Source organism: Pelophylax lessonae, assembly GCF_965119305.1.
Source record: "Pelophylax lessonae genome assembly, chromosome: 1".
NCBI lineage: Eukaryota > Metazoa > Chordata > Amphibia > Anura > Ranidae > Pelophylax > Pelophylax lessonae.
In genome coordinates this window covers 722,765,770-722,779,317 of record NC_138768.1, presented here as the reverse complement: position 1 = coordinate 722,779,317, position 13,548 = coordinate 722,765,770, and the positions used below count along the sequence as shown (strand labels likewise).

Below are 13,548 nucleotides of genomic sequence, written 5' to 3'. Positions count from 1 at the left end.
TCATGCCATGTTTGGGGTGCCATTGCAAGTCACAGGAATCGTATAGGCATCCTGCGATTTGCAATGATTTCAGATCACGGGCAGAATTAGCACGATTCTGCCCGCAATCCAAGGCACCAATGGAGCCTAGGGACTTACTTTTTGTTTATTCCTGATTGTGACTGACCTATCAATTATGCATAGTTAAGTGTCAAAGATGCATATATTAAACGTTTGTGAATTAGATTAACATTCACACCTTGTTTAATGTTAGATTAGGTGCGATGCAAGCAATTCTATTTAAAGTAATGGCCATTTAATGAGGATAGTCTGCTAGTGGTAGTTATGGCATGCAATAAAGAAGTCCAACATTTGAAAGGTCAATATAATATAGGTGAGGAGAAAGCGTACATAAATCAAACACTGTATGCTATGCCCTTCCACCCACAACCTTGTAATTCTCCACCAACTCGTGAATGATGACTTGTAAATTGACAACTATAACAGAAAATAATAAGCAAATTTGAATAAACTGCAGTATTATACCTGAAGTGTCTGTTTGCTAGGATGTAAAATGTACAATTTGCGCATATTGAGGATTCAGCTATTTTAAAAGCCAAGTTAAGTTTTTTTTTTTGTTTTTTTAATGGTGGCTTGAAATATGGCTAGATTTATAAACCATTGTGCAATAATCTAAATGGCATATACTATACATAACTAATTATTTTTCCATTAAATCAGTTCAAGAACCATAGACAGGCTCTGTAACAACCTAAGAGAAGCGTAATACGGTCTCCCCTTATTCCACACCTTATGTACCAGCAGGCATGGCCCTCTGCTTCAGACAGGCATGAAAACAATATATGTCGGGCATGCTCTGGCACTACTAATTTCAATAACACACACAATTAGACTTGTCTCGGATTTGTTTTGCCTGCCAATGGATTTGCATTTCCACCCATCCATTTACCACAGCCTGATCTGACAGGCCAGGAGACCTGATTTTTTGTTATGGTACAATAACAATTGCAGGTCTTGTCCCTCCCCCAGCTCCAGACTGGGCAGTAAAAGGAGAAGCAGCAAACAGGAAAACTCATCTCTGCCACTTTGCTCTCTCCTCCCATAAGCATGCTTCTTGCATTACAGCACAAATAAGCTGCTCCTTGTGCTGCTTCTCCTTCTGCCAGTCTGAGTTCCGCCCCTTTCACATGGGCGATCCGATCCAATCCACTGTCAGTTTTTGATTGGATGCTCCGTGCATCCCTATGGGGCAGCGGGTGTCAGTGGAGACATCTCCGCTGACACCCGCTGCTATCCGATCCGGTCCGTGAAATCCGGACGGATGGAAACCCTATTTTACATCCATCTGGACAGGCGGGCCGTTCTCATCCAATCTCCCCATAGAGGGCAGCCGGGATCTGACAGCTCCGTCTCTGCACAGTGAGCGGAGATGGAGCTGTCATCCGCCTGCTCAGCGGGGATCGGCGGATCGATCCCCCACTCAGCAGAACGGACTCTGTCGGGCGGTGTGTCCGTGTGAAAGGGGCCGAACTCTGCCCAAAGTCAAATTCAGGTTCTTACACTGCTTACATTTAAAAAAATACATTTAGGTCATGTTAGAGCTGCATTAATTTGTTTCTTTTTACCTTCCTTGTGCTCAATTTTAGTGGGGGGGTTGATTTACTAAAGGAGCACAGCATGTTCATTTTGAAAAATGATTCAGTTAGCATAGTGAATGCTAACTTCAGGAAGAATACCAGAAGAATACCCAATGATGTGCAAGAAAAATTGAAAAAAGAAAACAGGATTTTTTGCTCACATATGATTGGATGATTGAAATCATCGGCTTCACCTCATTCACTAAGCTAAGTGAAAATTACCATTGCGAAGTAAACATGTTCGGCTCCTTTAGTAAAGCCCACTGTGTCAAGAGGCATCTGTTTTTTAAAAGATAAAACTTTTATCCAATCATGTTAGTTTCATGTATGGACACTACAATAGCGAGGGACACAAATGGGTTGATTTTTCTGAAACTGGAAAAAATGCTAAATCTGGTGCAGCTTCCAGGTTTTATTGTCAAAGATTAATTTAACAAGCTAAAAGGGTAACTCCACTTTGATAGGGGAAAAAAATAGCAAATAAAAAAAAAAAAACAATATAGCGTACACAATTGCGACACAAATCATATTATAATTGAATGTTATTAAAAATGACCTTTCTTTTTCAATCTGCAGCGGTTGTAATTTTCTGAAACTGCAATGCAATATGGCTACCTGGAGCTGTTCTGTACACAGATAATGTACTGTCCACACCCCAGAAACATCATTTCCTGCTTGTGTGATTGGCTCACCAATTTACCCAGAAGTCTGCCTAAGACCCAAGTCAGATTTCTGGCATCCCCTGCAACAAAAATGTCATTTTTGGTGACATACTCCCAAAAGGAACACGTCTAAAGGGATGCAGGCCTAGCAGCTTTCCTCATTAGAGTCCTGCAGCTGTCACAGCTGATAGATAATTATGAAAACACTCCCATTAGACCCAATCAACACAGAGGAACAAACAATGATTTCTTCAGAATAACAAAAGGAAGGAATCTGCAACAAATTTGTTAAAATCCCTGCAATGTACAGAGATCACCCAGAGGGGAATTTTTTTTTCTCAGCAAAAGTAGAGTTACGCTTTAAATTAGAAGCTGATTGGCTATCATGCAGAGCTGCAGTAGATTCTGAGTGCTCCAGTTTTGGTAAATCTCTCCAAAATCTTCCATTTTGGCTGGGTTCACACTTATGCATATTGGATGCAAGTTTTCCCGCATCCAATTCACATGACAGGAAAGTGTGACCGGCTCTTAGTGGAGCCAGTTCACTCAGCTCCGGGGCAGCTGCAGAGCACATTGCAGTAAGGGTCCTGTTCGTCTTTGGCTCAGTTTTAGGTCCGAATTCAGGCAAAAGTTCAGACCTAATTCGCACCTGAAATGGTGAACAGGGACACACTGGACCCCCTGCTGTGACCCGCACTGCAGTTAGTGTGAACCCAGCCTGAGTTGGTAGTTTGGTTTAATGAGTATACAAATTTACGTAAAGTTCTGTACTTTATAGCATTGTGGTGGCATTGGGTAGCTGTCTTTAGGACCACCATCTAATACAGACCTGGTTTATTTTTCATTAAGAATATCTACAAGTGGATCACTGGTTTTATCTAACATTTTGCAGGATTCCTATTCTGAGACCATTTCAGAAGATGCCCCTTCCGGGAAACTGGTTCTACAAGTGTCAGCCACCGATGCCGACATTCGTTCCAACGCTGAGATCATTTACACCCTGCATGGACTTGGCTCCGAGAAATTCCACCTCAATCCATTTACAGGTGCGCTCCAGAAATGTCATCAATTCTACACTTTCTGTTTTGACCTTTAATTATGTCTTACAGACATCATTACTGTTAATTCTTCAGGAGAAAAAGCCAGGCTTAATTTCCTGCTTCAGGAAGAGGCACTTAATTGCATCAATTCTATTAATTGAGGAACTCAATATAACTGTATGAAACATAAAAAACAGTTCTACACAGGCAGAGTTTATTCATTCATTATTATTGGAGGAAGGTTAGGCAAAATCAGCAATGATTTTAGTGTGGGCTATTATTTTAGACATTTTAACCATTGATAGTTTAATATTTTTTAGCTTGAATTGTTTCCAGATCAAAGCTTTTCTTGTAAACTTTCACATTTCAAACCCAGTCCAGGAGCTGAAGCTGTCCTGGGAAAGAAAGGCAGATCATGTAATATCCTGATACATGGGGGTGTATTTATAAAAAAATAAAAAAATAAATAGCATTTTGTCCTTCAAAACTGCTTACACATTAATTTTATGCAAATGGGGCAAAATGTTATTCATTCATAGAGTGAATTAGGAAAATAATGCATTATGGCCCCCTAGATGGAGATGATGATCATAGTAAATAAGTAACCTCTAACGAGCAGGGCTCTATGATTCTTACTGTATTAAAGTGTGTTGTAGTTGTACTGTCTACCCTCCAGTTGTAAAGCACTGTGTAAATTGTCAGCGCTATATAGATCCTGTATAATAATAACTATGCTGGAAAAGTTTTGTAAGTATTATTTACTCACGTGATCGCGCCAAGGTATTTTCAGGTGTAAATTATTTTTATATGTGTACAATGAAGAAAAAGAAATTGAGCAGCTAGTCTAAACAACAATAAGTTGTGAAAAATGTAAATGTGAGACAGCGCTCAAATTTAAATGTGAATAAATTAATTAAATATATATAAATACACAAATCACAAAAAACAATGAATTACATATAAAGAAAATGGGTGTTTAACCCCTAAAGTGCTCAGATATTCAAGTGATTGTGCATATATTGGCAGTCTTTATGGTTTCAAAATGCAAGTGCCAAAACGTGCAGCAAAAACAATTATGTGCTCATTCTTAAAGTGCTTCATATGCAGCAAAATTGCATTTCTTTATGCAGATGAGGAATCCTTCACCTAGTGCTCAGCCCACTTACCAGACGACCCTTTGGGGTCTAGCGTAGGTAAATGGTGTCTTTACTCCCAGGGTTTCCTATTTCCCTGCTGGAAATATGTCCAGGATCTCCTATGGCTGGTTACAAGGGCTGGCTCTGTATCCCAATATCCGTCCCGTTCAAGCGTAGGGCGTTATTAGCATGACATAAAAGATGCAAAGAATCTCATGGCGTAGTATGCATAACTACGCCATGAGATTCTTTGCATCTTTTATGTCATGCTAATACCGCCCTATGCTTGAATGGGACAGATATTGGGATCCAGAGCCAGCCCTTGTAATCAGCCATAGGAGATCCTGGACATATTTCCAGCGGGGAGATAGGAAACACTGGGAGTAAAGACACCATTTACCAACGCTAGACCCCAAGGGGTCATCTGGTAAATGGGCTGAACACTAGGTGAAGGATTCCCCATCTGCATGAAGAAATGCAATTTTGCTGCATATGAAGCACTTTAAGAACAAGCACATGTTTGTTTTTGCTGCACGTTTTTTGCACTTGCACTTTGAAACCATAAAGACTGCCAATATATGCACAATCACTTGAATATCTGAGATCTTTAGGGGTTAAACCCCCCTTTTCTTTATATTTAATTCATTGTTTTTTTTGATTTGTGTATTTATATCTATTTAATTAATTTATTCACATTTGAATTTGAGCGCTGTCTCACATTTACCACATAATAATAACTATGTATTTCATGTGATCATTAACTCCAGCTAATGGTCGTAGTGCAGTATTTTCCTGGTTCACTACTGGTTAGTTCAAACTAACTATCCCTAAACCTTTACAACAACCGTCTCTGTAAGTCTAATAATAATCCTCACACTAACTCTGCCTGTAACCCTAAAGTCTAGTACACACTTAGTTTTTTTTTTCATTCAATCCAGCGAGCTGAATGAAAAAAAAAAAAAAAAAACTGTAGAGCTCAGGAGGTGCCGCTGTACTAACAATTCAGTATTAGTGATCTCCCCCCACTGAGCTATTGTGTTCTGATAGGGGGGCTGCCCATCTCGCCAGAACACACCGGTCAGTGCTCTGACCGGTGTGTTCTGATTGGGTGCCGATTGGCAGTCATGGCCCTTCGACAGAAGCCACCCGAATGGCCATCTTCTGTCGGACCGGCTCCCGTACACACTGGCTAACCATAGGCGGGTTTCTTTTGAACTGGCCGATGCCGCCCAATATTCCACCCGTGTGTACGACCTTTAACCCTTCCAGTTACCCAAACTTTAACCCTGCCTTTTACCCCTACCTTAACACAACCCATTGCCAATGTAAAATGAACCCCTTTATTGCATGATCTAGTTTTTCTTTCACTGTAATTATTGACACACACAACTTGACCTGTTCCAAAAAATAGCAACACTGTGATCCCAGAATTGAAATCTACTGTTTTATCTCAAAGAACCTTACAAAATGTATACAGCAAACCATTTTATTAATACATATTATAAAGCAAAATATGGTTTGAAAGGGCAGAAAGAAAAACCTTTGTAATGTGTGGAAAAAAGCATAATAGACTCTACAAATGCATGTTTCAGTGCTCACATTCTCAGTAGTATTTTGCTCATATTCTGTATAAATTGGAATATCCAAACACATTAAAAGTTTTAATGTTCCGCTGCATCTCGGTGGATGAAATTTTTCTGCAGACATTCTAGACTTGTTAATAAAGGCCCTCTGCACAAAGCCCCTGCTAGTATGATGATTATTTAAGGAGAGGCATCTTCAGCTGGAATAAACTGATTAGCTGTGGTATATGCATCCATTATCATGGAGCAAAGCATCCTTCACTAAACTGTGCTGCATAACTTTTAAAGAGCTAAAGTAATAAGGCTTAAAATGAGGTAGTAAATGAAAAAAAGAAATGTCTGAACCAGAACACATTAGAGGAATTGTAACTTCCAGCCGACCTGGAAATACCTTGCAATACCATGGAAAGAGCTTGAGTTTTTTATGCAGAACATGCTTTGTCTGGGCTCTGTCTGTCTGCTGCTGACGTATTCATAACTAAAGAATGTGCAGGCTCTATAAGTGCTTCACTTCTGTTTAGATGAACAGAGAAAGCTTTGTTTTCAGGCAGGGCACTGGGGCCACTATTCCTCACGGTCCATAGTGTATAGGCTATGCAAGTTACTATTACCATAGCTCACTGAATCCATAGACCTTGTATAAAAGTTAGATTTATTAGATGTGTTTTAGATGCATTAGTTACAGAAAGTTAGCTGATGTTAACTTCAAACTAAACTGGTTTTAATATATATATATTTAAGTATGTACAGTATATATTTAAGTATGTTAGCTCACTAACAGAAAAAATGTAAAGGCGAACCAACGTCGTACACCCTTCCCATCCCCCTGATCCCAACTGTACTTACCTTTGGGGTTGCAAAGCTGTCTCTGCACACGCAACAGGTCCAGTGGTCTGGGGGGGTAAAATCACCTCCCTTCTCCCTCTTCTCTGTGCAGCACTTCCAGGACAGACCAGAGCAATTCTGATCGGTCTACTCCTGTGCAGTGATCCACTCTGGTCTGTCCTGGAAGTACCACACAGAGAAGAGGTAGAAGAGCAGGGATTTCAAATCCCTGGACTTCTGGACTGGCTGCGTGGGCATTGAGAGCTCATAAACCCCAAACGTATGTACAGTGGGGACTTGGGAGGGGAGGGGATGAGAGCGAGTGTATAGTCTTAGTTCACCTTCACCTAGTTCTACAATTTTCTGGAAAGGTAAACTAACACTTTAACTCAAAAAGTACCTTCTTTTGTTTTTAGCCTCCTCCATATGTCCAAAGTCTTTTTTTTTCTGCTCTGATCTGACTTCCTGTTAGAGGGTTAAGTTCATCCTTCATGGTCCCATTGTATGTGCATAGCCACAATCCCTTGCTTTCTCTCAAGGTAGACTATGGAGTATAGTGTGCATAGAGCAGTGCGCATGACTGCAACGAACAAAAAGGAAAGGTTCATTAGGACAGCTTACAGGGTCATTAAATAATGGGTTTGTATGGATTATTTCTGGAGAATAAGATGATCGCTTAGTGTTAATTTAAGGGAAGTCTGGGCTAGCCTGCTAAAGGGACTGTTATACACATTTGTGATCTGATCTGCACGATTACTGTGGAAATGTTCTTATGGACATTCTGTGATCTGATCTGCACAATTACTGTGGAAATGTTCTTATGGACATTCTGTAGCTTCTGACATCCTCATCAGGGTATCTCAGTGAAAGAATTTATCTTGTGGGGTGGGTTTTACCAACCAGTTGTTCTTGTATCTCTTAAGTACAGGTGGCACCTGGGATGTCTGTTTAAGCTGGCCATACATCGATCAAAATTTGGCCGGTTCAGTGGGGACCATCCGAGATTCAATCCATCTATGGGCAGGCTGTTTGTACCCAAGTCGATCCATCAATCGACTTGGGTACAACCAGCCTGTCTGGTTTTTAAAATACGATTGCTGCCGACGGCTATAGAGTCAAGCAGTAATCATTGTGTTCTGCTGCCCGGGAAGGCTCCCCACGACCACCACGGACGAAAGGAAAGATAATCAAATCATCTATAGACTGCTTTAGTCCATAAACAAGCACAGTTTGCCATTTCAAGCACACAAAATTATTTTAACAATCCTAAAGAAGTTAGATGTCTTGGTTACCATTTGACCACAGTCTCATGTCTATGAGAAATTTGGAATTGTTAGCCACAAGCCTTACCTTTCACAAGTAGAGTGAAAATTATGTTAAAGAGGAGTGTTTGCTTCCCAACTGAAGTGATAACTGGTGTTATCCTGGAACTTCAGAGCAGTGATATCAAATTAAAGTACAAATACGTTTCCATCACAGGGAGCTGTATTAGGTAGACTTCACTGACAGGTATTTGTGGGACCTTGTAGGGGAACTCTCTAAGTGCAGATGCATCTATAATTAACTGTTACATCACGTATTAGAAAGCTACAGTTTTACTTTAAGGTTCAGGCATCTGAGTCTAACCTGATCCCTTTTTCTACAGTTTCAAAAGTTGCAGAAAAACTATAGATTCTGTTTCAAAATGAATTTTTTTCTTTTACTTTTCAAGGTGAACTGAAAACATCATTACCCCTTGACCGTGAGATCCAGGAAGTCTACCATCTCCTGGTGAAAGCTACAGATGGAGGTGGCAACTTCTGTGAAGCCAATGTGGAGCTAACATTAGAAGATGTGAATGACAATGCTCCAGAGTTCTCTGCAGATCCTTATAGCGTGACTGTATTTGAGAACACTGAACCCAAAACTCCGATCACAAGGGTTCAGGCCATAGATGCTGATACAGGTATTAACCAGCTCTGTGGGGAGTGCCTTGATCAAAATGAATTATCTAATATGTGCATATATTTTTTGACTTGTTAAAGCCATTGCACACTTTCAAATGTTTTTTTTTTTTTAATTAGGTATTCGAGTAGTTTCAGTATATTCACTGTGTTATTTGTTTGCCTTAAAGAGGTTGTAAACCGATAATTTTTTTTTTTTCTTTTCTTTACATCCTGAAAGATAGACATAATGAGCTAGTATGCATCGCATACTAGCTCATTATCAAATACTTACCTTAGAACGAGCCCTCGCCGCGCCGCTCTCTTACCTCTATGACGGGCGACATGTACAGTCGCCCGTCTTCCGGGATCGCGGCATCCGGCCATCTGATTGGCCGGAGCCGCGGTGACGTCACTCCCGCGCATGCGCGCGGGAGCCGACGGTCACGGCACAGGGCTCTGAAGGAACGGCACGATCTGCCGTTCCTTCAGAGCGCATGCGCCAGTGACGTCACTGGCTGCATCAAATGTAAATATCTCCTAAACGGTACATGTTTAGGAGATATTTACAGTACCTATAGGTAAGCCTTAACATAGGCTTACCTATAGGTACAACTTCCTGAGGAGGGTTTACTTCCTCTTTAATTTGTGATGATGGGCTCACATATTGTGGCGGTAGTTTGTAGTGTCATGGCACTATGTCCATGCATTGCTTCAGCTTGCTGGTCCCTTTTTCCAGTGGGGCTGGACAGCTTTCTGTGCCCAGTCATAGAGCTTCATATGCATGTCTCGCACCCCTCTGTATTGCAACACAAATGCGGAAGTGCTAATCTGATGAAACACTGCATGAGTAAGCCTTCTGTGTGTATCTGTGCATGCTGTGCCTGCTTGTGCCTGTGTCAGATCTAAATACTGTGTAGTTCTCACCTGCACCAAAAACAGACTGAGAGACCCAGGGATTGGAGAATATATAGTTTCTTCACAGAAATTGTCAGGTCTCACACTACAAACAGAAGTCATGTATTAACCTGTGCAATGCCATGCCACATGCCTTATGTTTCAACACAAACTGAAATTGCTGACAGGAATGTTAAGATTTACTCTAATAAAGGGCAACTAATGACACCATGAAACTACATGATTAATGCACATTTTATGTAGGTAAAAAACACAAGGTGCAGGTAGTAAAGTTTACCACTTTCAGACCGCCCGCCGCGTATTTACGTTGCTAATTTGACGTTAAATACTGGTGTTATGGCAGCAGCTAGGCCGGCGGTCCTCTTTCAAAGAAAAGTAGTCCCAGCGGCAGATTCGCCACGGGATCACTCTTACAGGTGGCGGGAGAGGTGCCTACTCCCCTCCTGCCACTTCCCGATTGCTTTTCCCACTTACCATAGCCGTCGGTAAAACGATCCGGTCCTTCTGTGTCCCAGGCAGGAACTCTAGTGAGGGCAAAATGGCCCCCACTCGACTCTATGGCCTTGGAGGACCGGAACGATGTCCTATGTCGCTTCCACCCAACAGCCTTAAAGGGCCAATTTTTTTCTTGCTGAAGTGTAGATGTGAGATCTGAGGTCTTTTTGACCCTAGATCTCACATTAAAGAGGACCTGTCCTGCTTATTTCTGTTATAAGGGATGTTTACATTCCTTGTAATAGGAATAAAAGTGATCAAAAAAAATTTTTTTTTTAAAGGGACAGTGTATAAAAAAAAAAGTAAAATAAATAAGAAAAAAAAAAATTAAAGCACCCTGTCCCTCCGAACTCATGCACAGAAGCAAACACATAAGTCACATATGTAAATGGTGTTCAAACCACACATGTGAGGTAATGCTGCCATCGTAGAGGGAGAGCAATAATTCTAGCCCTAGACCTCCATTGTACCTCTAAACTGGTAACCTGTAGAAATGTTTAAAGCGTCCCCTATGGGGATTTTTAAGTACCAATGTTTGTCGCCATTCCACGAACATGCTCAGTTTTGAAGCATGACAGGTTAGGGATCTATTTACTCGGCCTAACATTATCTTTCACATTATAGAAAAAAATTGCTAACTTTACCGTCTTCTTATTTTTGATTCAAAAGAGTGTATTTTTTCCCAAATAAAATTGTGTTTGTAAGACCGCTGCGCAAATACAGTATGACATAAAGTATTACAATGATCTCCATTTTATTCTCTAGGGTCTCTTTTAAAAAGAAATATATAATGTTTGGGGGTTCAAAGTAATTTTCTAGCAAAAAAATTTGATTTTAACAAAAAGTGTCAGAAATAGGCCTGGTCCTTAAGTGGCTAAGCAGCAGTATTCCAAGTAGACATACTGCCTAGGTTCTGTATTACTGCAGGGGACTACTGCGGTTCACTGACTGGTAATAATGTTAGAGAGTCAGTATAACTCCAAGAAGGTAAGCAATAAAGGCTCCCATAGTTCTGAGCACAGATTTCCTTTAACCTCTGGACAATATTGGCAACATGAAATATAAATATAGGCCATGCTCATAGCAGATCTGTGTACATGTTTGCTTGGTACATTTTTCCTCAAAAAAGAAAACAAATGTTTTTGTGGGAGTGGGTTTAGTTGCAATATGTACATTTGGTGTAAAAGTTGACAATAAGCTATCTAGCAAGGAATGTCAAATATCATATATATTCATTGTATGTATACAGCATATATTATGTCAGATACTGTTACTTGATGATCTCTTGCATGTTTTTTGTTGTAGGTCTTAATCATAAGGTGCAGTACTCTTTAATCAGCTCAGCTGATGGTCAGTTCTCCATTGATGAGTCATCTGGAATAATTACTTTAGAGAAACCTTTGGATCGGGAGATGCAAGCAGTGTATACGCTTACCGTCAAAGCCAGTGATCATGGATTACCTCGGAAACTGTCCTCAGTTACCAGCGTGTTAATATCAGTCTTGGATATTAATGATAATCCACCAGTCTTTGAACACAGAGAGTATGGGGCTACTTTATCAGAAGACATAACAGTTGGAACAGAAGTTCTCCAGGTGTATGCAACAAGCAGGGATATTGAAGCTAATGCAGAAGTTTCATATCAGATTATCAGTGGCAATGAGCAAGGAAAATTCAGCGTTAACCCAGTAACAGGTAAAATTATATCCTCTGTATTGAGGTTCAAAAAATATTTATTGTATTACCACTTGTTGATGAGATATAAAGATGCGCCCTTCCCATCGTTATATAATCTAGTAACTATTTCCAGTGTGTGAAGCTGTAATGATGAATAAAACGCTTATCACGTTAGTAGTGCTGGATATAGGCAGTAATAGTTTATGCCCCTATCCTGCATCATGCTTTGGGGCTCAATCACACCTTGGCCTCCTGTTGCGTTGCATTGACATGTACTATTTTTTTCAATGCAGTGCACTACAATACATGGTAGTATGTTTCCCTGCATTATGGTGCACTGCAAGGTACGTACTCTTGAAAATGAATGGTACAACAATACAGTGACACATGTAACATGGCTGTAGTAATGCTTGCTTTATCTCAGTGCAACAGTGTGAATAGGCTGTGAAGGCCCATTAACATTTGAGCATTTTGACTATGAGGTTGATTTACTAAAACTGGAGAGTGCAAAATCTTGTGTGGCTCTGCATTGAAATAATCAGTTTCCAGTGGCGCCGCTGCTGTGTCTCAGCCAATCAGGAGGAAGAATCCCGGACAGTTAAGGGACTCGTGGACATCGTTGGATAGAAATGGGGCTCAGATAAGTATTAGGGGGTGCTACACACAGAAGGCTTTTTATCTTAAAGCGGAGTTCCGGCCTATTTTGCAACTTTAGTGATTCCTGGAGTGCTCGTTATGCTGATCAACAATTGGGCATTTTCAATTTTTTTTGGGGGTCCCTTACCTTATTTTCAGGGCAATTTTGATTGTACTTGCTCCTTCTCCCCCCTCTGTGGCCATGGCCACCGACATCACTTCCGCCTTTGCATTGCATCCCGGGAGCTGTTTGTCATCACTCCCAGGAGGCTGGAATCAGGAAGAACTCCCAGAACACTCCCTGGAATCAGGAAGAAGGACACAGCAGAGATTACACTGCGGCTTCAGATGCCCACATCCAAGATGGCTGCGTTCAGACAGCGTTTTTAAAAATAAGATTTTGACTAAAATCCAATACTGTACACCTTGTAAGTATGAGAATAGCGGTTCTGTAAATGGCGATGGATTAGTATTATAGGGGTATTTTTAGTTAAAAAAAGGTATTTGAGGCCGGAACTCTGCTTTAAAGCATAGAATGCATTAAGAAAAAAAACCTTCTGCCTTTACAACTCCTTTAACTTGTGTGGAGGAACCCTAAATTTATGGTTTCCCGTGCTTCTAGTCTTATCTTGTTAGTGTTTCTGTCCTGTAAACATTGTTGGAATGGAGTCCTATTTTTACCAGCCAGGCAGCTGTAATATTTTCCAGTTGGCAAGTTTAGGTCAAAGACACCCCCTTAAACCTCTACAGTGGTAAGCCAGGAAAACATAATTTCCCGCATAAGGTATTATTCACATTCTCAAGAAAGTTGTAAACTCTTTTACTGGAAAGTTGTGTTGAGCTATGGGTGTCACCACTCTCAAACTCCTGCTAAAGCGCTGTTTAAGAACAGCTGGCGAGATGCCAGAGCATTTGAAGCTGCTTGGCGTTTTTAGATTGACAAAGTCCCGGACATGAATAAGTAAAGACATCAATGAACCAGCAGCTGCACTGCACAGAAGAAAAAAGCAAGACGCC

At 40.7% G+C, this 13,548-nt stretch overlaps 1 protein-coding gene across 7 annotated transcripts in view; it reads left to right on the top strand.

The window, feature by feature from the left end:
* The window catches only part of FAT1 (FAT atypical cadherin 1), a 430,056-nt gene that overhangs the window by 325,009 nt on the left and 91,499 nt on the right, over positions 1-13,548 (top strand). For all 7 annotated transcript variants that reach the window (XR_014225403.1, XM_082261039.1, XM_082261043.1 and 4 more), the window contains 3 exons: positions 3,192-3,345; positions 8,595-8,828; positions 11,524-11,913. Coding sequence is in view for 6 of the 7 variants with exons in the window: in XM_082261039.1 (XP_082117165.1) it covers positions 3,192-3,345; positions 8,595-8,828; positions 11,524-11,913 (778 nt within the window). In the remaining variant the exon portion in view is untranslated. The remainder of the gene's footprint in view (positions 1-3,191; positions 3,346-8,594; positions 8,829-11,523; positions 11,914-13,548) is intronic.